Here is a 23,387-nt window from a genome sequence, read left to right on the forward strand (position 1 = left end):
ACAGTATATAACTAGATTAATTTGAATCATGGAGATACTTTAATATTTTTTATTTATTTGTTTATTAGACAGGGGCAATACACAACTATATTGCACCAGAATTAGCTATAAGCTAATTTGCGTCTGTAGTCCCTCGGCAGGAGTCGTCGGTAGCACATAATTCGGAGCATCGAGTCTAAATGCTCAATTAAAAACAGTGTAAACATAATCACGATTGAATACCACTAGTTCAGTGCCCGTTCGGAATGGGCTGATTTTCTCGAGAACCGCATTATATTACCCGTATTTAAAACTATATCATATTATATTATAGTATGATACGTGAAACCATGCACTGAAACAGTGTTTGATAGGCTAATTATCAGGGGGCAACAGGGGGTATGCTAACTCATTCCGGTGACTGCTACATCGGCCAGACATGGTTTGCCCACTGGGCCAACATGACTGGATATTCGCTGTTAGGTGGTCTGAGACAGAACAGTACGTTCAGTTGTATTGTTGAGAAGAGATTGGGACGATGTTGGGGCGATACAGCCTGGCTGGCGTATTCCTAACGGGCAGATTGGGTCTGTGTGTGTGTCTGACCACTCACACGCTACTGTACCTGTAGCCTAGCTAGCTAGCTAGCTAGCAAACTTACTTCTCTTTGTGGCTTTTCAGATGACGCACAAAGTTTGACGTTGTTGAAATCCCATCCGATAATTTCGCTGCACATGTTTTACAAACAGCAGTCCTTTTCTTCCCAGCAACTTCCAAGTTCTTATAGCCGTAAATCATTATTTTGGGAATCGTTCCAGCAGCAGCCGCGCTTGCCATGATTGCAGACTCTCCGCGCTCATGTTGGGTAGAGCTGACGTTAGTTTTTGAGTAGCATGATGGTGCCTCCAATTAGATTTGAGTATTTTTGTTTTCCCGCCCATCTAAGCGTTTGATTGGCCCTACGCGATGCGTGTGCGTGGGTAATTGTGTGCGCGCTGGAAATGAAGAATGATTACAAAATAAAATAAATAAAATACGAGAGAGGTGCACCCCGCATAAACACTGAGAAAACACTCAAACAATTCTCTCGAGTCATCCAGCTCAAGTCCAAGTCCAAGTCATAGATGTCAAGTCTCAAGTCAAGTCTCAAGTAATTTTCATTTTGGCAAGTCAAATCGCAAGTCATCAAATTTGTGACTCGAGTCGCACTCGAGTCCAAGTCATGTGACTCGAGTCCACAACTCTGAAACGACCACTAGCACTACTGGTAGTAGTACAAATGAACACAGTACAAGGAATCTGACTCGCGTGACGATGCATGGGACATAACATGGCATTATAAAGTAGAAATGCCAAGAGTACCTGAGATTATTTGGAAAAGAATTCAAAAATCTAAGTGTACTGCAGTATCACAGGACATTTAAATCAGCAATGGAATAAATTGGTGAATATTTCGTACATGCTGCCGCCTCTGACCAGCGCATGGGCGGTTTTGATGGAGGATCGGCTGACAGGTCAAACTAATACTTGTGAGATCCTATTACAAGTTGGAGCTCCTTTATTGAGTCTAGCAAAAGTCACAACAAACTTCAACTGCAGAGGATCCCAAAACCAGAAATAATTGGAAGACACAATCCTGATGATTCGGTTTTTCCTTAACTTCCTGTCACCTTTGGCGATAGTGGTGAGCGTGTTGTTGTTTGACCTCTCCAAACCCCAGAGATCCATTTGGTATGGGAAAAAGTGGCCAGTACCGTTGTGTCCCCAACCCGAATCATGTCCACATTTTCATGTCTATTTGAGGAACGAAAGCTTACTCAGTTCAAATATTACAGGTTATTTTGGTTGGTCAAAAAGTGGAAGTGGAAAAAGTGATGATGAAAATCTCGCTTAGAAGAAAGAGCAACCAATTCATTTCGCTGGTCAGAGGCGGCAACTTTTATCACCTATGGTGGGATTTTATGGGTCTGAATTTAAACTGTGATTGCTTGCCTGTTTCTTCACAACTCCCGAATCTATCGCGTCACAATCTCGAGTCAAATGAGGTTAGCAGTTATGCTTATTAATTGATTAATTATGCATGCACACGCACGCACATCTGTGGCAGGCGAGTTTAAATATTATATGTGCGTCACAACTGTTTTGTTATGACAAGCAGCATTACCAGTTAAGACTCCCTTGTTATGTGAAAGTAACTCCCATTATATCCTATTAGTGGTACAGATCAATACCCTTACAGGTCCCATGGGTACCAGTGAGGGGCAGTTGGCCTCGCTTCATTTAAAGGTTTTCATTAACACCTGTCAGCTGTGTTGATGAAATATATGTCTACATAATAAAATCTTACATTGGTGTATCACAAACTATGCTTAAGTAGCGTGAAGGTCTAACGAGGTACTGGGATTAATTCAGTCTATACTTAAGCAATAGCTCACGACAGGCCCTGGTATAACTAATAAGGGGCGTTGTTCGGCTCGACGCGAAGGGCCGAACAACGCCCCTTATAATCCCAAAATAGCATGGCCCGGAGCGAGCTGTTGCTTTTATAAAACGGTTACCAAGTATGTCAGCATGAAAGACCGTTTTTATTAACATGAAGCATTGTTCTCACCCCATAATGGTCTGGCGGCCTGTCCAGGGTGTCTGTCTCCCCGCCTGCCGCCCACTGCTGGGATAGGCTCCAGCATCCCCCACGACCCTGAGAGCAGCTGCCTGCAGCGCCAGGCGGCTGCTATGCAACGTACTAGCGGAGTGATACTGAGTCGTGTAAAGGTATTTATATACAACGTCATTGCCGCTGTATACGTCTAATATACCACGGCCAACAACTTTAAATGCATATTATTGTTTCTTTGTATACCATTATGTTGTGCACATCTGGGTAACAACCAGGTTGCTTGATTCGAGTTCTCCGTTTTATAATACATATAAAGTGAACTTTAAAATGTGTAACTTTATTTAGTATACACTGCAGGTTTTGTGTGTGAATATGTCTTTTATAGTAGTGTGCAGAAACGTGGCTTCATACATGTTAACTTGTTTTTGCAATGAATCCGGAGAGCTGTCTGTTGATTTGTGGGGGGCCAGGGCGTATGTATGTACAGTGCATTCGGAAAGTATTCACAACCCTTCACTTTCCCCACATTTTGTTATGTTACAGCCTTATTCCAAAATGGATTAAATTTCCTTTTTTACCCCTCATCAATCTACACACAATACCCCATAATGACAAAGCGAAAAAGGTTTTGTAGAAATTTTTGCAAATTTATTAAAAATAAAAAACTGAAATATTGCATGTACATAAGTATTCACACCCTTTACTCAGTAATTGGTTGAGGCACCCTTGGCAGCGATTACAGCCTCAAGTCTTCTTGGGTATGAAGCTACAAGCTTGGCACACCTATATTTGGGGTATTTCTCCCATTCTTCTCTGCAGATCCTCTCGAGCTCTGTAAGGATAGATGGGGAGCGTCGCTGCACAGCTATTTTCAGGTCTTTCCAGAGATGTTCAATGGGGTTCAAGTCTGGGCTCTGGCTGGGCCACTCAAGGACATTCACAGACTTGTCCCAAAGCCACTCCTTCGTTGTCTTGGCTGTGTGCTTAGGGTCGTTGTTGTGTTGAAAGGTAAACCTTCGCCCCAGTCTGAGGTCCTGAGCGCTCTGGAGCAGATTTTCATCAAGGATCTCTCCGTACTTCGCTCCATTCATCTTTCCCTCGATCCTGACTAGTCTACCAGTTCCTGTCGCTGAAGAACATCCCCACAGCATGATGCTGCCACCACCATGCTTCACTGTAGGGATGGTATTAGCAAGGTGATGAGAGCTGCCTTGTTTCCTCCAGACGTGACATTTGGCATTCAGGCCAAAGAGTTCAATCTTGGTTTCATCAGACCAGAGAATCTTGTTTCTCGTGGTCTGAGAGTCCTTTAGGTGCTTTCTGGCAAACTCCAAATGGGCTGTCATGTGCCTTTTACTGAGCAGAGGCTTCTGTCTGGCCACTCTACCATAAAGACCTGATTGGTGGAGTGCTGCAGAGATGGTTGTCCTTCTGGAAGGTTCTCCCATCTCCACAGAGGAACGCTGGAGCTCTGTCAGAGTGACCATCGGGTTCTTGGTCACCTCCCTGATCAAGGCCCTTCTCCCCTGATTGCTCAGTTTGGCTGGGCGGCCAGCTCTAGGAAGAGTCCTGGTGGATCCAAACTTCTTCCATTTACGAATGATGGAGACCACTGTGCTCTTCGGGACCTTCAAAGCTGTAGAAATTTTTTTGTACCCTTCTCCAGATCTGTGCCTCGATACAATCCTGTCTCGGAGGTCCACAGACAATTCCTTTGACTTCATGGCTTGGTTTCTGCTCTGACATGCACTGTCAACAGTGGGATTTTATATAGACAGGTGTGTGCCTTTCCTAATCATGTCCAATCATTTGAATTTACTACGGGTGGACTCCAATCAAGATGTAGAAACATCTCAAGGGTGATCAGTGGAAACAGGATGAACCTGAGCTCAATTTTGAGTGTCATAGCAAGGGTGTGAATACTTATGTACATGCAATATTTCAGTTTATTATTTTTAATAAATTTGCAAAAATGTCTACAAAACCTTTTTCACTTTGTCATTATGGGGTATTGTGTGTAGATTGATGAGAAAAAAAGGAATTTAATCCATTTTGGAATAAGGCTGTAACATAACAAAAAGTGGGGAAAGTGAAGGGGTGCGAATACTTTCCCGATGCACTGTATATATGTATGTATGTAAAATACTCTGTGGGAAGTTTAAAAAAAAGTACACATTTACACACAAAACCGTTCAATTCTGTGTATGCATAATGAAACTGTCAAATCTATCTATCTATCTATCTATCTATCTATCTATCTATCTATCTATCTATCTATCTATCTATCTATCTTATCTCGTTAGCGAAAATAGGTTTAATACGAACAAGCTGTCTGCATGCGGTGGGCGGGATTAACCAACCATGGGGAGGAGAACCCACCGACCCGCTCATTACCTCCATTCCGTGCAGTTTTACGGGAGTTTGAGATCCCGTCCGCACTCCGCAAGCATCGGAAACTTCATCGGCTCAAAGTGACTCGAAAAACATTTCCTTCAGCAAACAATCGCTCAAGAGATTAAGAGAGGAGATACTACTCGTGGGGGGGTGGGGGGGAATCCCAACAGAAGACAGAAGTGGAATATCGATAAAGTTACGCAGTTTTGAACGAGTTCACTGGTGAAATGGATTTCCTGAAAACCTGCGTGTGTCTGAAAGGCATCCTGTCCCTCTGGATGCTGACAACAGCAGGTAATAACCACATGGTTCGATCGATCGATAGCTAGATAGATAGATAGCTGGGTGGGTGGATGGATGATAGATAGAGATAGATGGATGAATTGATGGAAGATAGATATATAGCTAGATAGATGGATGGAAGATAGATAGATAGATAGATAGATAGATAGATAGATAGATAGATAGATAGATAGATAGATAGATAGATAGATAGATAGATAGATAGATAGATAGATAGATAGATAGATAGATGGATGGGTGGGTGGATGGATGATAGATAGATAGAGATAGATGGATGGAAGATAAGATACTAGATAGCTAGATAGATAGCTGGATGGGTGGATGATAGATAGATAGAGATAGATGGATGGAAGATAGATACTAGATAGCTAGATAGATAGCTGGGTGGGTGGGTGGATGATAGATAGATAGAGATAGATGGATGGAAGATAGATACTAGATAGCTAGATAGATAGCTGGGTGGGTGGATGATAGATAGATAGAGATAGATGGATGGAAGATAGATACTAGATAGCTAGATAGATAGCTGGGTGGGTGGATGATAGATAGAGATAGATGGATGGAAGATAGATACTAGATAGATAGCTGGATGGGTGGATGATAGATAGATAGAGATAGATGGATGAATTGATGGAAGATAGATAGATAGATAGATAGATAGATAGATAGATAGATAGATAGATAGATAGATAGATAGATAGATAGATAGATAGATGGAAGATAGATAGATAGATAGATAGATAGAGATAGATTGATAGACAAACATACATACATACAAATAACGTTATAATTCTAATTACATGGTAAACAAGAAAATAAGTGTATCTAACAGTTACAGTGGGCCAGGTTTAAAGAGTTGGCTTTGGATGGGAAAAACGAACTTTCTCTACTTTTTTTCTAGTGCTATGTAACAGTAACACTTATTTTAACAGCCATAACAATTATAGTAAAAATGTTTTTACATTTTTTACAATGAAAAACTAGTACAATTCTTTTGAAACTTGGAACCATGTTTAAGGGGTCTTCGATTACGTAAGAAGATTTATTTAGCCGGATAATAAATACTGGCAAGTTTTGTTTATTCATTTACATTTTTCTGGCTCTGTCTGACTGTTTAATGAACGTTGTTTATGTGTTGTAACAAAAACAGAATGGGGAATGTCCTTTATATGCATCTCTCCATGTATAATTGAGTATTGTTTATGCGGAGAGAGGGAATGGATTGAGAGAGAGAGCGAGAGAGACACTTTCAACAATACTTGAATAAAAATCACAACACAAAGACCAACATGGTCAGTAACACAAGATTCACAATGATGTGTCTGCCCCCCATTCCATGTAGGCAATGGGGTTCGCCAAGGTGGAATTTTGTCTCCTTTTTTGTTCAGTGTATATATGGATGACCTGTCGAGACCGCTGAATGGGTGTAACACGGCTGTCTTGTGGGTGACTCTGTCATTAATCACCTCATGTATGCTGATGATTTAATTTTAGTTAGCCCATATAGTGCTGGACTTCAGCATCTACTGAAGGTGTGCTCGCAGTATGGCGAAGAACATGACATTAAATATAACGCCAAAAAAAGTAACGTCATGATTGTCAGAACTAGAGAGGACAGGAAATCAAAATTTCCTGTGTTTCAGTTATCAGATAGTCCTCTCGATACATGCAAGGAAATAAAATATCTTGGACATGTCCTCTCTGATGATCTGACGGATGACAGATATATATATATACCGACAATGCTGTAAAATCTATGCCCAGGCTGATATGCTGCTTTGGAAGTTCTCCATGTGCTCTGTTGATGTCAAGTGTTCACTGTTTAGAGCTTATGCAACACCTGTGTATACAGCTCATCCCTGGTCTTCCTATAGGAAGAGAAGTATGCAGAGGCTCAGAGGAGCTTACAATGATGCCATGAGGTTGTTGCTTCATGTCCCCAGATGGCATAGTGCCAGTCAGTTGTTTGTGTCCTCAGATGTGCCTACATGTGATGTACTTTTAAGACAGCTAATGTATAATTTTATGTGTCGCCTGGATGTGTTGGAGAACAGCATCATAGAGGCTCTAACCAGCCCTATGAAAAGCTGCTATCGGTTCACATCCAGACTACAAAAGCACTGGCGAGACAGCCTGTATCTGTTATGAACTGACTGTGTTGTACGGTGCGTGTGGACGCCTCACGTTATGTGTGTGTGTGTGTGCCACGCGCGTGGAGTGTAGGAGTGACATGTAGGCCTAATTTTTTTAAAAATTGTATTGTTTTGTTTTATTGTATTGTTGCTTGTATGCTATGGACCGGCTGTGTGTCCGAAATAAAGATTATTATTATTCACAGAATCTAAATCATTGCAGGACACTCCCCAAGATCAGCTCATCATCAACAATACAGCAAAGAACATTTTGACAACACCACACATTGCAAAAACTTTCCAGATCGTCCATTATTTTGAAATAGCAAAAATCTACTTTCAAACGAGCTCTTAACATTTTTATAAACACAAAAACAGCATCATCATCCCCAGCTTCCTCCATTCTGTTTCTTCTGCTCAGGTACACGACCATCTTTGCACTCCCCAGAATGAAATTAAGAAGCTGGCATTTGGCCTTGTTTTTCTGAGAGTGCCTGTAGCCCAGAATGAACACGGGTTTGGAAAAGACTTCCCCAAACTACCCAAAAACATTTTCCAGTAATGTAAAAAGTGGCAGCAGTCGACAACATTCCATCAAGCAATGGAAGACAGTTTCATGATTAGAGCAAACTGGGCCATCATGGCTAACATCAGAATTAATAACAGACAAAAGCATTAACAGCCACGATACCATGTAAAACCCTCCACTGCAGGTCTGCAGCTCTTTTGATCAATGGTGGTTTGTACAGTGCTCTCCACAACACTGTCACTCAGACCTAGGTGAGCCCTCCATGGGGCGTCAGGTTTACCATGTAATTTGTCCCTGTGCAGAACTTTAACGTACATTTTGTACACTGACCTTCCATTTGGACCCTGAAAAGAAAACACAGAGGGATTCTCGCTTTTTAAAATAGGTCCTGTACAGTCCTTAAAATCTGGGGAAATGTTCATTGAAGGGAAAACATCCTTCTCATCAGGTCTAACAAAGCCATTATAATACTGGATCAGCAGTGTCCGCTCACCATTTGTGAGAGCTTCCTTCCACTTGTTAAGTAGCAGAGTTAGGACACGAGTTGATCTCAGTCCCAAGCGGGAGGCAGGAGGAGCTGCATTGTCCATGTCTGGGCCTGCAAGTTGAACTACATGTCCCAGAGTCGCCACGATCGACACACAGAACCACCTCAGCAGAGTTGGCCCCACTTGACAGACTGCACTGAAATGGAAGCCATGTATGATTGGTTCCTGGATCAGCCAAAACAATGAGCCATGTTGTCTCAGTCTCTCTTTGTTTAACAAATTCCACACCATGAACAGCCCACAGTAGAAGTCAAGTAGGTCCTTGATGTTAAGCTGTTTCAAGTCCATCAAAACCAAAGACCTGTCCAGTCCCAGGCCACCTAGCTGACTCAGAATGCTGCAAGCCAGTGACCTTCACACTAACTCAGCAGGACCGTACAGAAACCTTTGCAGGAACTGGAAATGGAAGGTAGCCCTCGCTGCTGCTCAGGTGGATCAGGCTCTGCCCTACTTCAACCCTCGGCAGGTACAGCATACACTGAGGCACCCAGTGCAGTTTGTCTAAGAAGAAGTCGACAAGAAGATCCTGGATCTTGGGACAGCAGATCTGGTGGGGGGTCAACAACCGACAGGCGATGCCATAACATTGATGATATCAAGTTGTTGACGATCAGGACTCGACCTCTGTAGGACATCTCAGTTAAAATCCACTTCTACTTTGCCAACCGACCTTTGACCTTTTCAAGAACATTTTCCCAGTTTTTAAGAACAACAGACTGATCACCCAGAAACACTCCTAGATATTTCAGCCCCCCCCCCACCTTCCAAGTCAACCCCCAGGCAAATGGAGCTTTTTCTCCAGCACACCCCAAACACTGACAGCTTCGCGTTTGATCCAGTTAACTTTGGCTGAAGATATTAAGCCAACCTGGACGATGTCCCTCTCCAACATGTCAATATCCTGCTGACTGTTCACCAGAATTACTAGATCACCCACACAGGCTGACAGTTTTAATGGTGCACTACAATCTGGGAGAGTTATACCCCGAATGTCAGATCTGAGTTTGTGTATCAACAGCTCAAATGCTAGGGAATATAACATGCCTGAGAGGGCACAGCCTTGTTTCACCCCCCTTTGCATTTGAAAAGGAACACTCAAACCACCATTAATTTTCAGCACACTCTGAATGTCACAATACAGAACCTTAAGTTTGCTAATAAAGCCAGGACCAAAAGCAAAGGCCCTCAATGTGAGCCACAGATATTCATGCTCAATGCAGTCAAAGGCTTTTTCTTGATCAATTGGTATGATGCCGGCATTGAGGCCAAACAGCTGACAGATCTCTAAAAAGTCCTGAATCAGATGGATGTTATCTGAAATCAACCTGCCAGGTACACAGTAGGTCTGGTCACAATGAATCACCTGTCCCATCACTTTACTCGGTCTGGTTGCTAACACCTTTGCGAGGAGCTTATAATCACTGCAAAGCAGTGACACAGGCCTTCAGTTTTTAATGGACCGTGGTTCACCTTTCTTGGGCAGCAAGGTGAGAACCACCCATCTGCAGCTCAATGGCAGACAGAGCGAGAGAGAGAGGAAACTAGGAGACTACAAGAAGAGAGAACTTGAGCCATCATATCAACACACGAAAAGATGTTCAGTAAACATTTATTTCAGCATCTCCGATATATGCTCTGCACCATTGCACCTTATCACCTCTTATTTCGCATGTATAAGTCAACCCTCGTGTATATCTCTGAAGACTGTTGTGTTGTAGTGTTGTTATTCTGTTAAGTACACCGAGAGAGCCATGAAACCGGAGTCAAATTCCATGTATGTGCAAACCTACAGGGCCAATAAACATGATTCTGACTCTGTAATAATATTCATTTTTCTAATCACATCACACAGTTGGCCAATGTGATAGGTAAACTGCACATTAACTATACATTATGTTCATTACAAGGTGAGATTCACTTATTTCTTATGCAATTAAACAAAGAAATATATAAAAAACTCTAAGCAGAGGCAAAGGTGCTTAACAGAAAAATACTTAGAAAAAGCAAACAGACCTTCTGGGAAAGCAACAATGGGAGTTATGCTGTTATTTGACTCTGACACATTGTGTGTTACATGATTTTAGCTGCTGTTTATCTTTTTTTGTTGTTGTTGGATTAAATGAGGTTGAATTGTTATTTTCAGAGTCAGAACTGTCTTGACTATGGGTTCAAGATTGAGGTGGGATTACATCAAGGATCGGCTCTGAGCCCTTTCTTGTTTGCAATGGGGATGGACAGGTTGACGAATGAGATCAGGCAGGAGTCTCTGTGGACGAGGATGTTTGTGGACGACATTGTGATCTGTAGCGAGAGTAGGGTGCAGGTTGAGAAGAGCCTGGAGAGGTGGAAGTATGCACTGGAGAGAAGAAGAATGAAAGTCAGTAGGAGCAAGATGGAATACCTATGCATAAATGAGAGGGAGGACAGCGGAATGGTGAGGATGCAAGGAGTGGAGGTGACGAAGGCGTACGAGTTTAAATACTTGGGGTCAACTGTCCAAAGTAACGGGGAGTGCAGAAGAGAGGTGAAGAAGAGATTGCAGGCAGGGTGGAGAAGAGTGGCAGGAGTGATTTGTGACAGAAGGGTACCAGCAAGAGCTAAAGGGAAGGTTTACAAGATGGTAGTGAGACCAGCTATGCTGTATGGTTTGGAGACAGTGGCACTGACGAAAAGACAGGAGGCAGAGCTGGAGGTGGCAGAGCTGAAGATGTAAAGATTTTCATTGGGAGTGACAAAGGAGGACAGAATTAGGAAGTAATATATTAGAGGGATGGCTCAGGTTTTGGAGACAAAGCAAGAGAGGCAAGATTGAGATGGCTTGGACACGTGTGGAGGAGAGATGCTGGGTATACTGGGAGAAGGATGCTGAATAGGGAGCTGCCAGGGAAGAGGAAAAGAGGAAGATCAAAGGGGAGGTTTATGGATGTGGTGAGGGAGGACATGCAGGTGGCTGGTGTGACAGGAAGATGCAGAGGACAGGAAGAAATGGAAACGGATGATCTGCTGTGGCGACCCCTAACAGGAGCAGCCAAAAGTAGTGGTGGTAGTGGTAGCAGTGGTAGTGGTAGTAGTAGTAGTAGATATGTCCACCTTGAACAGTAGAAATTAATTGGCCACTAGCTGTAGACATAGAAAAAAATATCTGCTTTGTAATTACAAGTAAAACAATGTCTTTATTACCCCCCCCATTAGATGATACACACGTGACATTTATTAGATGTTATATCTTTATATTTTAACCGTCTGCCCTGCCAACTGTGCCCCAACACCACCCCACTATATATGTAAATTGCCCCATTTGACATTATTTTGTTATATTTTAAATGTATGCTATTTTAACAGTGCCCTGGCCCTTTAAATCCTCACTTTTTCAAAACAAGCCCCAACCCCTACCCCATTGGTTGTCATGTTTTCTATCCCACCACTGGTTGCTGTGCATCGTAACTACCTACCCCATTGGTGGTAATATTTCAAATGTTTTCTATCCTCTCATTGGTTGCCGTCCACCGAAATTAAGGGTGTGACGCGGGCAATGTAATATTTTTTGACTGTTTTTCTTTGTTGTTTAATCACATTGGCAGCTGATGAGTGCATGATGCACAAAACAAGCTTGTAGTGAAATGCGTTAAAGTTTTTTCCTACATCTATCTTAATATTCCGCTCCTCGTTTGTTGAGCACTTTTATCTACACCATTGGTGGTTTCCAGAAAAAAATGCTATGTGTATATATTATCCTGCTCTCAGGGTCGTGGGGCTGCTGGAGCCTATCCCAGCAGTTATTGGGCGGCAGGCGGGGAGTCACCCTGGCCAGTGAGTCAAGTAAATTCTTTATGAGACAGTACAAGCCTGATTCATGCCATAAGTAATCATCAGCTGTAAATTGATGATTGCTTATGGCATGAATCAGGCTTGTACTGTCTCATAAAGAATTTACTTGACTCACTGGATTATTTTGCTCCTTATTTGTTGAGCACTTTTCCTATTGTTGAGTGTTTCTTTTAACAAAGTTATATATACACTACCGTTCAAAAGTTTGGGATCACCCAAACAATTTTGTGTTTTCCATGAAAAGTCACACTTATTCACCACCATATGTTGTGAAATGAATAGAAAATAGAGTCAAGACATTGACAAGGTTAGAAATAATGATTTGTATTTGAAATAAGATTTTTTTTACATCAAACTTTGCTTTCGTCAAAGAATCCTCCATTTGCAGCAATTACAGCATTGCAGACCTTTGGCATTCTAGCTGTTAATTTGTTGAGGTAATCTGGAGAAATTGCACCCCACGCTTCCAGAAGCAGCTCCCACAAGTTGGATTGGTTGGATGGGCACTTCTTGCGTACCATACGGTCAAGCTGCTCCCACAACAGCTCAATGGGGTTCAGATCTGGTGACGGCGCTGGCCACTCCATTACCGATAGAATACCAGCTGCCTGCTTCTGCTCTAAATAGTTCTTGCACAATTTGGAGGTGTGTTTAGGGTCATTGTCCTGTTGTAGGATGAAATTGGCTCCAATCAAGCGCTGTCCACTGGGTATGGCATGGCGTTGCAAAATGGAGTGATAGCCTTCCTTATTCAGAATCCCTTTTACCCTGTACAAATCTCCCACCTTACCAGCACCAAAGCAACCCCAGACCATCACATTACCTCCACCATGCTTAACAGATGGCGTCAGGCATTCTTCCAGCATCTTTTCATTTGTTCTGCGTCTCACAAACGTTCTTCTTTGTGATCCAAACACCTCAAACTTGGATTCATCCGTCCACAACACTTTTTTCCAGTCTTCCTCTGTCCAATGTCTGTGTTCTTTTGCCCATCTTAATCTTTTTCTTTTATTGGTCAGTCTCAGATATGGCTTTTTCTTTGCCACTCTGCCCTGAAGCCCAGAATCCCGCAGCCGCCTCTTCACTGTAGATGTTGACACTGGTGTTTTGCAGGTACTATTTAATGAAGATGCCAGTTGGGGACCTGTGAGGCGTCTGTTTCTCAAACTAGAGACTCTAATGTACTTATCTTCTTGCTCAGTTGTGCAACGCGGCCTCCCACTTCTTTTTCTACTCTGGTTAGAGCCTGTTTGTGCTGTCCTCTGAAGGGAGTAGTACACACCGGTGTAGGAAATCTTCAATTTCTTAGCAATTTCTCACATGGAATAGCCTTCATTTCTAAGAACAAGAATAGACTGTCGAGTTTCAGATGAAAGTTCTCTTTTTCTGGCCATTTTGAGCGTTTAATTGACCCCACAAATGTGATGCTCCAGAAACTCAATCTGCTCAAAGGAAGGTCAGTTTTGTAGCTTCTGTAACGAGCTAAACTGTTTTCAGATGTGTGAACATGATTGCACAAGGGTTTTCTAATCATCAATTAACCTTCTGAGCCAATGAGCAAACACATTGTACCATTAGAACACTGGAGTGATAGTTGCTTGAAATGGGCCTCTATACACCTATGTAGATATTGCACCAAAAACCAGACATTTGCAGCTAGAATAGTCATTTACCACATTAGCAATGTATAGAGTGTATTTCTTTAAAGTTAAAGACTAGTTTAAAGTTATCTTCATTGAAAAGTAGTGCTTTTCCTTCAAAAATATGGACATTTCAATGTGATCCCAAACTTTTGAACGGTAGTGTATATATATATATATATAGAGTGCTTTTTTTTGAAATCGTCAATGGTGTTGTTATAAGTGCTCAACTAATGAGTGGAATATCAACACAGATACAGGAAAAAAAAGTTTTAATACATTGCAGTACGGGCTGTTTCGTGCATTGTGCACACATCAGCTGCTAATACAGTTCAGCTAAGAGAAAAAAAAAATATATAGTACCAGTCAAATGTTTAGACACACCTCATTGAATATGTTTTTTCAAAATCATTACAAAATTTTACATTTAAAAGGTATACATTTTGAACCCCTCCCCCCACCCACACATACCTCAACAAGTTGTTTCATTTATTACTTTAGTGAAGTTTAGTAGAATTAAAGAAAAACCCTACTATGATTAGGTGTCAAAACGTTTCACTGGTACTGTATAAAATACTATATGGTACATGATATATGGATAGCGTATGCTATGTAAAATTATGATCAATAACATTTAGGTTTTCTTCTCATTCTAGGAAACGATATATTGCCCAGAGTAGAGGATTTGAAGTGGGTTTCCATCAACTTTAAAACCATCCTCACATGGGTTCCCAGTACAGGAAACTACACATACACTGTGATGTTCTCTGAGTAAGTATACACACACACACACACACACACACACACACACACACACACACAACTCCCATGTACATACACACACATCCATATCCAGAGTAATCTATTCTGTATAATACACAGATATAGATATAATACACAACATACAAATTTGTTCCCTCAGACTAAGCCAAAGTTGTAGATTGAATATAAACATTTAGACCATATTTTGGCTGTTAATGTTTAGTTGTTGCATGTTTTAACCCATTATCACAAAATTGTGCATACTTTATTTTGCATTACTCTTGACCATTTTCCAAACTGTAAGTACATTATTGTTGCAGGATAGTGTAACAACAAAGTTTTCTGGAGCTTCCAACTGCATTATCCCGCATCAATGAAGAAATGTAGACCAAACATTTAAGGTGACTAAATGCTCACTGTGATGGATTACCCATCTCCAGCAAGGTTCACGACTCTGCAGGCTGGTTTTCTCACAGGTTACTGAAGTCAGTGTAAACCAATGGCTGCCTGCAAGGCAGATAAAAGACATTACAAAAACCTGAAGCACCCATGGTACCTTCACTATGGAAAATGGTTGCTAGTGATGTAAAGAACACACAATTTGCAGTAAACGGGCTTAAATACGCAAAACACCCATATGGTCCTTTAATGTATTAAATGGGTAATAACAGTAATATTAAATACTTTGCTAACATACGAGGTGATTCTGACTTGTGACTGTATCTCCCTATCAGAGGCAGACTGTGTCAGCACCCTGTGTATTTTGATGTGTTGTATTTTTTCTTTTGTATTTCGTTTTTTATTGGTTTGTGTTGCAGGGTGGACGATGACTGGAATGAGGCACAGTACTGTATTCGTATAACAGAGACAGAATGTGATCTAACCAACTATCTCTCACTCAAGGACAGGTATGAACTCTTCTATTCCATTCTATTCTCTGTTCTGGATTTAGAATATAAATAAACAGGGGCGTCTGGCTAGCATAGCGGTCTATTCCGTTGCCTACCAACACGGGGATCCCGGTTCGAATCCCCGTGTTGCTTCCGGCTTAGTCGGGCGTCCCCACAGACACAATTGGCCGTGTCTGCGGGTGGGAAGCCGGATGTGGGTATGTGTCCTGGTCGCTGCACTAGTGCCTCCTCTGGTCGGTTGGGGCGCCTGTTCGGGTGGGAGGGGGACCTGGGGGGAATGGTGTGATCCTCCCATGCGCTCCATCCCCCTGGTGAAACTCCTCACTGTCAGGTGAAAAGAAGCAGCTGGTGACTCCACATGTATCGGAGGAGGCATGTGGTAGTCTGCAGCCCTCCCCGGATCGGCAGACGGGGTGGAGCAGCAACCGGGACGGCTTGGAAGAGTGGGGTAATTGGCCAGGTACAATAGGGGAGAAGGGGGGGGGGGATATGATGTTTTTTGTAGATGGAAGCAGAGTAAGTCTGAGAAGACAAGCCCCCCCAGGTTAAATATAAACACTGGAATCTAAACAGAAACCAAAATTAATTCGCTAGTAACAAACCAGTGACTCTCATTTACTTCTTCACGGTGTGAATTTGACCACATTGAAAGTTGTTCAGTGTGTTAGCTTTGAAGAAAACCCTCCTCCCTGAGTCGACTGAACAGAAAGTAACTGGAATCCAGGAGGCAGGTACTTCCAAGTGCGGCAGTAGCAGAATATAGTTTACAGATTTGAGTAGACAAAATGTGGAATATGCTATATAATTCTGGATTTAGTGTTCGGATTTGTATTTCATCATGCTCTTTTCTATAAATTGAATCTTCACGCATGCACAACCTAAACAAAGCTGAACTGAAAGCGTGTGATATTCAAAAGGCACTGTCTCACCAGGGAGATGAGATTGTGAAAAAGCCCGTGGCCCAATTTTCCACCATACAGACGGGAATGACAAAGATCTGGGTAAAAGCCATGGAAAAAGCGAGGCCGAACGCTTTAGCGTGCACGTGTGCTAAAGGCAGAACCTGAATAGGGATAGTTGTGATGTGTTGACCTCAGATGACCTGTGTAATTTAGCTCGTCTGAAGCGGCCCTTCGTCAGCCGGCAGACCGAAAGGAGGACCTCACTGTTGCTTTGGACTGAAATGTTTATTACAAGTTTCGATTTGAGTACTCAGGTTCTCCTCGGCACTGCAACAATAATACAATGCTTCTATTGCACAAGAAGCTGGCTGTCTGGTCACTAAATGAATGGAAACGACTCCATCACATCCACATGGAATTTGCTGGCTTACTACTCAGCTTCACCCAGTTGAGTGGCAAATGTGTTTTATTATATGGAGAGAACTGATTTCACTTCACAGCTGACTATTGTTGCTTGAATTAGCTGGATTTGTCTTTTATTTTGGATTTTTTTTCTCCCCAATTGTATCCGGCTGATTACGCACTCTTTTGAGCCATCCTGGTCCCTGCTCAACCCCCTCTGCCAATCCAGGGAGGGCTGCAGACTACTACATGCCTCCTCCAATACATGTGGAGTCGCCAGCCGCTTCTTTTCACCTGACAGTGAGGAGTTTCACCAGGGGGACATAGCACGTGGAAGGATCACACTATTCCCCTCAGTTCCTCCTCCCCCCTGAGCAGGCACCCTGACTGACCAGAGAAGGTGCTAGTGCAGCAACCACGACACATACCCACATCCAGCTTCCCACCCGCAGACACGGCCAATTGTGTCTGTAGGGACGTCCGATCAAGCCGGAGGTAACTTGGGGATTTGAACCGGCGATCCCGTGTTGGTGGGCAATGGAATAGACCACTACACTACCTGGATGCTGTCATATTTTTATTTTAAATGTTATTCTTAGTTATATGCCAAGATGGATGCAAAGGGGTTTTCAGTGTTTAAACGTGTAAAAATGAAATTTGCGACAGAGAACATCAGTTTAGTTCTTCTTCTTTTTGAAATGATTAAAATGACTTGATTAAATTGTGACCAGAACCGAAGTTGATAAAGACGACATGTTTTTTGTTTGTTGCTGTTGAACAGGACCTATTCTGCTTACGTCCAGACAGAACCTGATGGAAAAGACTATGACCTGGAGGATCTCACTCTGACATACGCATCAGACTTCAACCCTTACAGAGAAAGTAGGTATACACACACACACACACACACACACACACACACACACACACACACACACACACACTTTACAGTTTAATTGCATATTTTTTACGGATATTTATATATTGTGGTCATTTGGATAACTTGTCATTTCACCAGGTAGGTCGGTTCTAGTAAAACATGACTGAAATTCGTCCATTCATGTGGTCAACCAACACACGAGAAGCAGAATACTAATCGGTGTTGGAAAAGCAATTAAAAACAATGAAATATAACGCAGCAGAACTACCATGAAACATTTGGCAAAAAGCCAGCCTCTCTTTCATCTCCTTTGTCTGTGTTGCATCTGTTCTTACTGCTGTACATTTCTCATTTAGAGGTTAAGACAGAGTGGGTGGGGGGGTGAGAGTGGGGGGGTTATGACTGTTTCTACCATCTGCCATAGAACAGAGTTTAAGGAGCATGTGCTATGGATATAACTGAAAGCCACTCTCTCTTCGGTGCACCTTTGCATCGTATTTGCACCCTCATGTGTCCGACTGACTCCTGCTTTCATTCCCAGGTAAGATCAGCGCCGTGTCATTCAAAGTGGGGACTGTGCGGGATAGCAGCACAGTGGCTCTCAACATCAGCGACCCTCTCACCCCTCTCTACCAGCAGCAAAAACTGCTCACCATCAAAGACATTCTCAAGAACGACCTGAAGTACATGATCAGCTACCAAAAAGCTGGAAGTACTGGGAAGGTAGTTTATCAAACAGACACTTTCAGACTAACTAAACCCTAGACCAGTTTAGTGAGTTTGCTGACATCTACAGGTTAAAAACCATCTAAAGGTTTAAAGAATGCCAGGCTGGTCTTTTTGCTCTGTGATGTTAGCATAGCAGGATAAACATAGCTGCAGATAATAACAATAATGGGTCCAACTGATTTAGGTCTGCTAAAGAACCAGTATTGACAGTATTGACAATTGTTAGTGCTCTCTGTCTGTCCGTCTGTCTGTGAATGCTGATAGATGTGCTGGCACACCTAAATCACATCTACCCATTGTTGATTTTATTAGCTGCAGCTCTGTTTATCCTGCTATGCCAACATTACAGAGCAACAAGACCAGGGAATTCCCTATTTTTACAGCATTTCGCCTGGATGACACCACCTTAAAGACTCAGGACACACGTGTAGGTGTTTGGTCACTTTACCCGATTACACTGCTTCTGAGGTTGAGGTTGGGTGGAGCTATGTGTGGTACAAAGGGAGGTCATCTTGTACCATGTAGTATTCAAAAGAACCAATAGGGTAAGTCGTCCGTCCTAACAGGTGCAACAAAACTAACAGGAATGTCAAATAGTGTGTACACGCCCAGACAGACCCGAGAGGAGGACTAAACAGCCAACTCCCTGAAAACACCCATGCGTGTGTCCTGGGTCTTTAACCATTTGCCAACTTGTCATTTTTAACCTTAACTCCCACCCTAACTTGGCCCTAACTCTAACCCTTATCCTTCACGTAAACCTAATCTTAAGTGAATGTTAATCCCTGGGTGAAATGGCATACAAATATGGAGTCCCCCATCGCCATTCTGGCATGTTTTTAACCTTCAGATGGTTTTTAACCTTTAGATGTATGCAAACTCACTACTATTTTAAAGGGAAACAGTCGTGATTTTTAACATCATCTCTCACCGCACAGTATGGGTGGCGTTTCGGAGACACACGTAAGACTCTACTACTACTACGTTCGGCTGCTCCCGTTAGACAGATCATCCATTTCCATCTCTTCCTGTCCTCTGCATCTTCCTCTGTCACGGCAGCCACTTGCATGTCCTCCCTCACCACATCCATCAACCTCCTCTTTGGCCTTCCTCTTTTCCTCTTCCCTGGCAGCTCTGTATTCAGCATCCTTCTCCCAATATACCCAGCATCTCTCCTCCACACATGTCCAAGCCATCTCAATCTTGCCTCTCTTGCTTTGTCTCCAAACCGTCCAACCTGAGCTGTCCCGGCATCGCCCAGATTTTACGCCTGGATTTTTTGGAAATCCAGAAATCGCCCAGATTTTCCACCCAGATTTTAAGAAATCCAGAAATCACCTGGATTTTCGGAAACCCAAAAATCGCCATTAAATCGCACGGATTTTCGGAAATCTGGAAAACTTCGCGAAATCAAATGTGCGGAGACAAACATAAGACTGCTCAGTATTATTGCTAATGGAGTGCTATCTCTACAACATGTATGTTAATGTTATGTTATGAGAATGTTGAAAATCATAGATTGCTTCCTTTTAATGCAAACACTATATACCTAGACCGAGAAAACAGCAATGGCATCCCACCTCAATGAATAATTTCTTAACCTCAAACTTTTCTTCATTTCCTAAATGTTTTCTCTTGTTGTGTCTATCCCTTACACCATGCAAACTGCCACATTATTCGTAGTTTTGCCTTTCCATTGTTTGGATAATTTTGATGATATGGAAATGTTATTCAATTCGATTACATCACACTACATGCTATTTCACGTTATCTCTCCATAGAAAGACGTCATACATAACTCAAGCCTTGCCGAATTTCCCCAACTGGATCCAGAACAGAGCTTCTGTTTCAGTGTGGTAGCTTTCATCCCATCCAGACCTAAACCCTCTCAGTTGGGAGCCTGGAGCCAGCAGCAGTGCTCAACTGGACATACCAAGACCTTCCTGCAACGTATGTAGAAAATACATGCACAAGCAGTTAATATGCAGGAGAGACTAATATGCTGGACACTAGAGACTATTATTGTTGTACTTTTTGTGCTGGTTAGATTATAGAGGTTGGTAAATCTTGCATTGTATAGATATATTTTATATTACTGATACATTTAACACAATGAAAATCTGAAAATCGCCACAACTTGTTAGAAGACATACCCACGATGGCACGCTGCACAAGCAATCAATCCAACCAGCACCTCCTCTCTGTACTCTTTCTGAGGTCATCATTTATAAAATCAGTCTTAGACTCGTTTAACTACATTTAACTATGACCCCAGAACCTTTAAGTCCCCCTCTTTCCTGAAAAAGGTCTAGCAGATTGTTTAGCCCACATATGAAATGAAGGTTATTTCCCTGGAAAGTTGGTAATTGGATTTCATCAACAAATCAAAGACTCTCAAATTCCTCCAGCCCCCCCCTCCCCATGTCTCTGTGTGGTGAACAGTTTGACGACACATCAAACACACCACTAAGGGGTAGTGTAGCAGTCTATTCCATTGCCTACTAACACGGGGATCGGCGACTCGAATCCCTGTGTTACCTCCGGCTTGGTCGAGCATCCCTACAGACACAATTGGCCGTGTTTGTGGGTGAGAAGCCAGATGTCGGTATGTGTCCTGGTCACTGCACTAGCGCCTCCTCTGGTCGGTCGGGGCGGCTGTTCGGGGGGGGTTAGCGTGATCCTCCCACATGCTACGTCTCCCTGGCAAAACTCCTCACTGTCAGTGAAAAGAAGCGGCTGGTGACTCCACATGTATGGGAGGAGGCATGTGGTAATCTGCAGCCCTCCCCGGGTCGGCAGAGGAGGTGGAGCAGTGACCGGGATGGCTCGGAAGAGTGGGGTAATTGGCCGGATACAACTAGGGAGAAAGGGGGGGGGGGGACACCACTAAGTTAAAGGCCTAATCTGTATTCACATATATAACTGAAGAGTTTACTCCATAGATAGAACATATGGGACTGTTTACACACATTACTGATGTAAACAAACCTTTTCCAGCATCAGAAAACATTAGAAACTCAGAACGGTTTTTTTTTTTTAACTTAGTCCCTGTATCAAGAGACCTGTCAATCAATTTGGGAGTGTTAGCAGGTTCCAGCCCTGTATTTTGTTTTAGTAGCGTAGCGACTCTGTTTTACATTTGATTGTAACACGTCTATCGTAGACGCGTGAATCCATTTAACATCGATTTGACACGACCCCTTGTTGTCACCTCCTACACCTGTAGAGCTGAGCAGTGAAGCGCTGGTCGGGGGGCTGTTCGTGCTCGTGCTGGTCATCGTTATCGTCTCCGTGACGGTCCTCTGCTGCAGACGCTACCGACGCACAAGGGCCAAGACGCCCCAGGCACCTGCAAGAGCCTAGGCTGTGTGTGTGTGTGTCTGCACAGTTCTTAAACTGAATAACAGTGCACAAGTTGGGTAAGGACTGAGCTGAAACAAGCCTGTATGTAACCATGTGTGTGTGTGTGTGTGAAGTGTTTTTTGTATGTGTAACTCCTCGTGCTGCCATCTTTTCCAGGACTCCCTGGAAGAAGAGATCGTGTCTCTCAATGGGACCTTCCTGGCTAAATAAAGGATAAATATATGAATCAAAAATAAAAGCAGAGCTTTACTGTCATCTTGGCCATATACAGCACAGCGCAAGGCAGAGACCTTGGACCACATGGGGCAACAGACGTTCAGTCAGACAGTCTGAATGTGTTAAACTAGAGGATAAATAAAAACACTTTGCTAAAATAAAAGATGCTCCAAGACAGTGCATTGAATATAAATCAGGTGTAATACTATCAGAGTGTGTGTGTGTGTGTGTGTGAGAGAGAGAGAGTGTAGCAGGCCTCTCAGTGTCCAACACTGTATTTTGTTAATTGTAATGTTGCTATGCTCTGCTGTTATATTGCAATATATTAGAATGGTCAATTTACTATTTTCTAAATGTTTTTTGTTGTATTCTGAAGTTTTAATAGGAAGTTAAGCGGTACAGCCGGGTGAAAGTCACATGTTCTTCACGATATCCATAATTAAACGAAGTCCATCCCTTTTTTTCCCCTTCTTTCTAGCAGGAATGTCGTTTTCACCAAGTGGCATATATAATATACATCTTTCATTTTCATTTCTGCTTCTCAGAATTAGAAAATAAGGTTTCACAACGACTTAATTTTTCAAAGTTTTCCTTAAGAATCTTAAATCAATCATAACAGCTTCTAAAGAGGTAACAACAACAAACCAGAAAAGTAAGAGACTCTTAATAAAGAGAGGTTTGGTCATTTCCAGCATTGGTTCACCGTGTCACATCAAATCAGTTCTTAGTGGCGTTGTGTGTCTGCTCCATTTCCTCCATGTTCTGTCAACTTGTCTTTTTGAGTCTCGCAGAGAACCACAACCTTCCCATTACAAATATCTCACTTCTTGATTTTGCGCTGGTCCGAGTTGCACTGTGGAACATCTGATTCTCCTGGTCTCCTTTGAGCTATCAAGCATTTCTTCTGTTCTGCTGCTACTCTGGGTCGATGCACTGAGCTCGGTCCGCGCCGGTACTGGAATGGCTTCCATGAATCCAACTTGCTTTGCACACACAGAGCTGTGCAAAAGGCATCTTTGAGTGGAGAAATTAGGCAGTGTTTTTATGGGCTGAAATGTAATGCCTTGAATCCACAAGTGGTCATCAACAATGAATGACATCATAGTCGTATTTACGTATGTTCAAAATCAATTCCTTCAATAATCAGCTTCAACATACTGGAATTCTGACCCAGTCTGACCAACATTTCAAACAGTGAGAATTCCCAGATGAAGAAATATGAGACCATATGATTAAATTGTACATTACTTAT

At 42.6% G+C, this 23,387-nt stretch overlaps 1 protein-coding gene across 1 annotated transcript; it reads left to right on the forward strand.

Annotated features, from left to right (window-relative positions):
• Positions 1-5,146: 5,146 nt before the first annotated feature.
• On the forward strand, positions 5,147-22,812 carry LOC130123485 (tissue factor-like). The gene is made up of 7 exons (XM_056292659.1): positions 5,147-5,284; positions 14,627-14,741; positions 15,551-15,640; positions 17,729-17,829; positions 18,369-18,550; positions 20,338-20,506; positions 21,783-22,812. The coding sequence occupies exons 1-7, from the start codon at positions 5,218-5,220 to the stop codon at positions 21,917-21,919; spliced, it is 861 nt and encodes a 286-aa protein (XP_056148634.1). The 5' UTR covers positions 5,147-5,217; the 3' UTR covers positions 21,920-22,812.
• Positions 22,813-23,387: the final 575 nt, after the last annotated feature.

Source organism: Lampris incognitus, chromosome 14 (genome assembly GCF_029633865.1).
Source record: "Lampris incognitus isolate fLamInc1 chromosome 14, fLamInc1.hap2, whole genome shotgun sequence".
NCBI lineage: Eukaryota > Metazoa > Chordata > Actinopteri > Lampriformes > Lampridae > Lampris > Lampris incognitus.

What these genes read in the sequence shown, in the direction of transcription:
- LOC130123485 (XM_056292659.1), top strand. Translation starts at nt 5,218, where the DNA reads ATGGATTTCCTGAAAACCTGCGTGTGTCTGAAAGGCATCCTGTCCCTC. An exon ending in TATCTCTCACTCAAGGACAG is followed by an intron (nt 15,641 to 17,728) that starts GTATGAACTCTT and finishes GCTGTTGAACAG; the next exon opens with GACCTATTCTGCTTACGTCC. An exon ending in CTTCAACCCTTACAGAGAAA is followed by an intron (nt 17,830 to 18,368) that starts GTAGGTATACAC and finishes TTTCATTCCCAG; the next exon opens with GTAAGATCAGCGCCGTGTCA.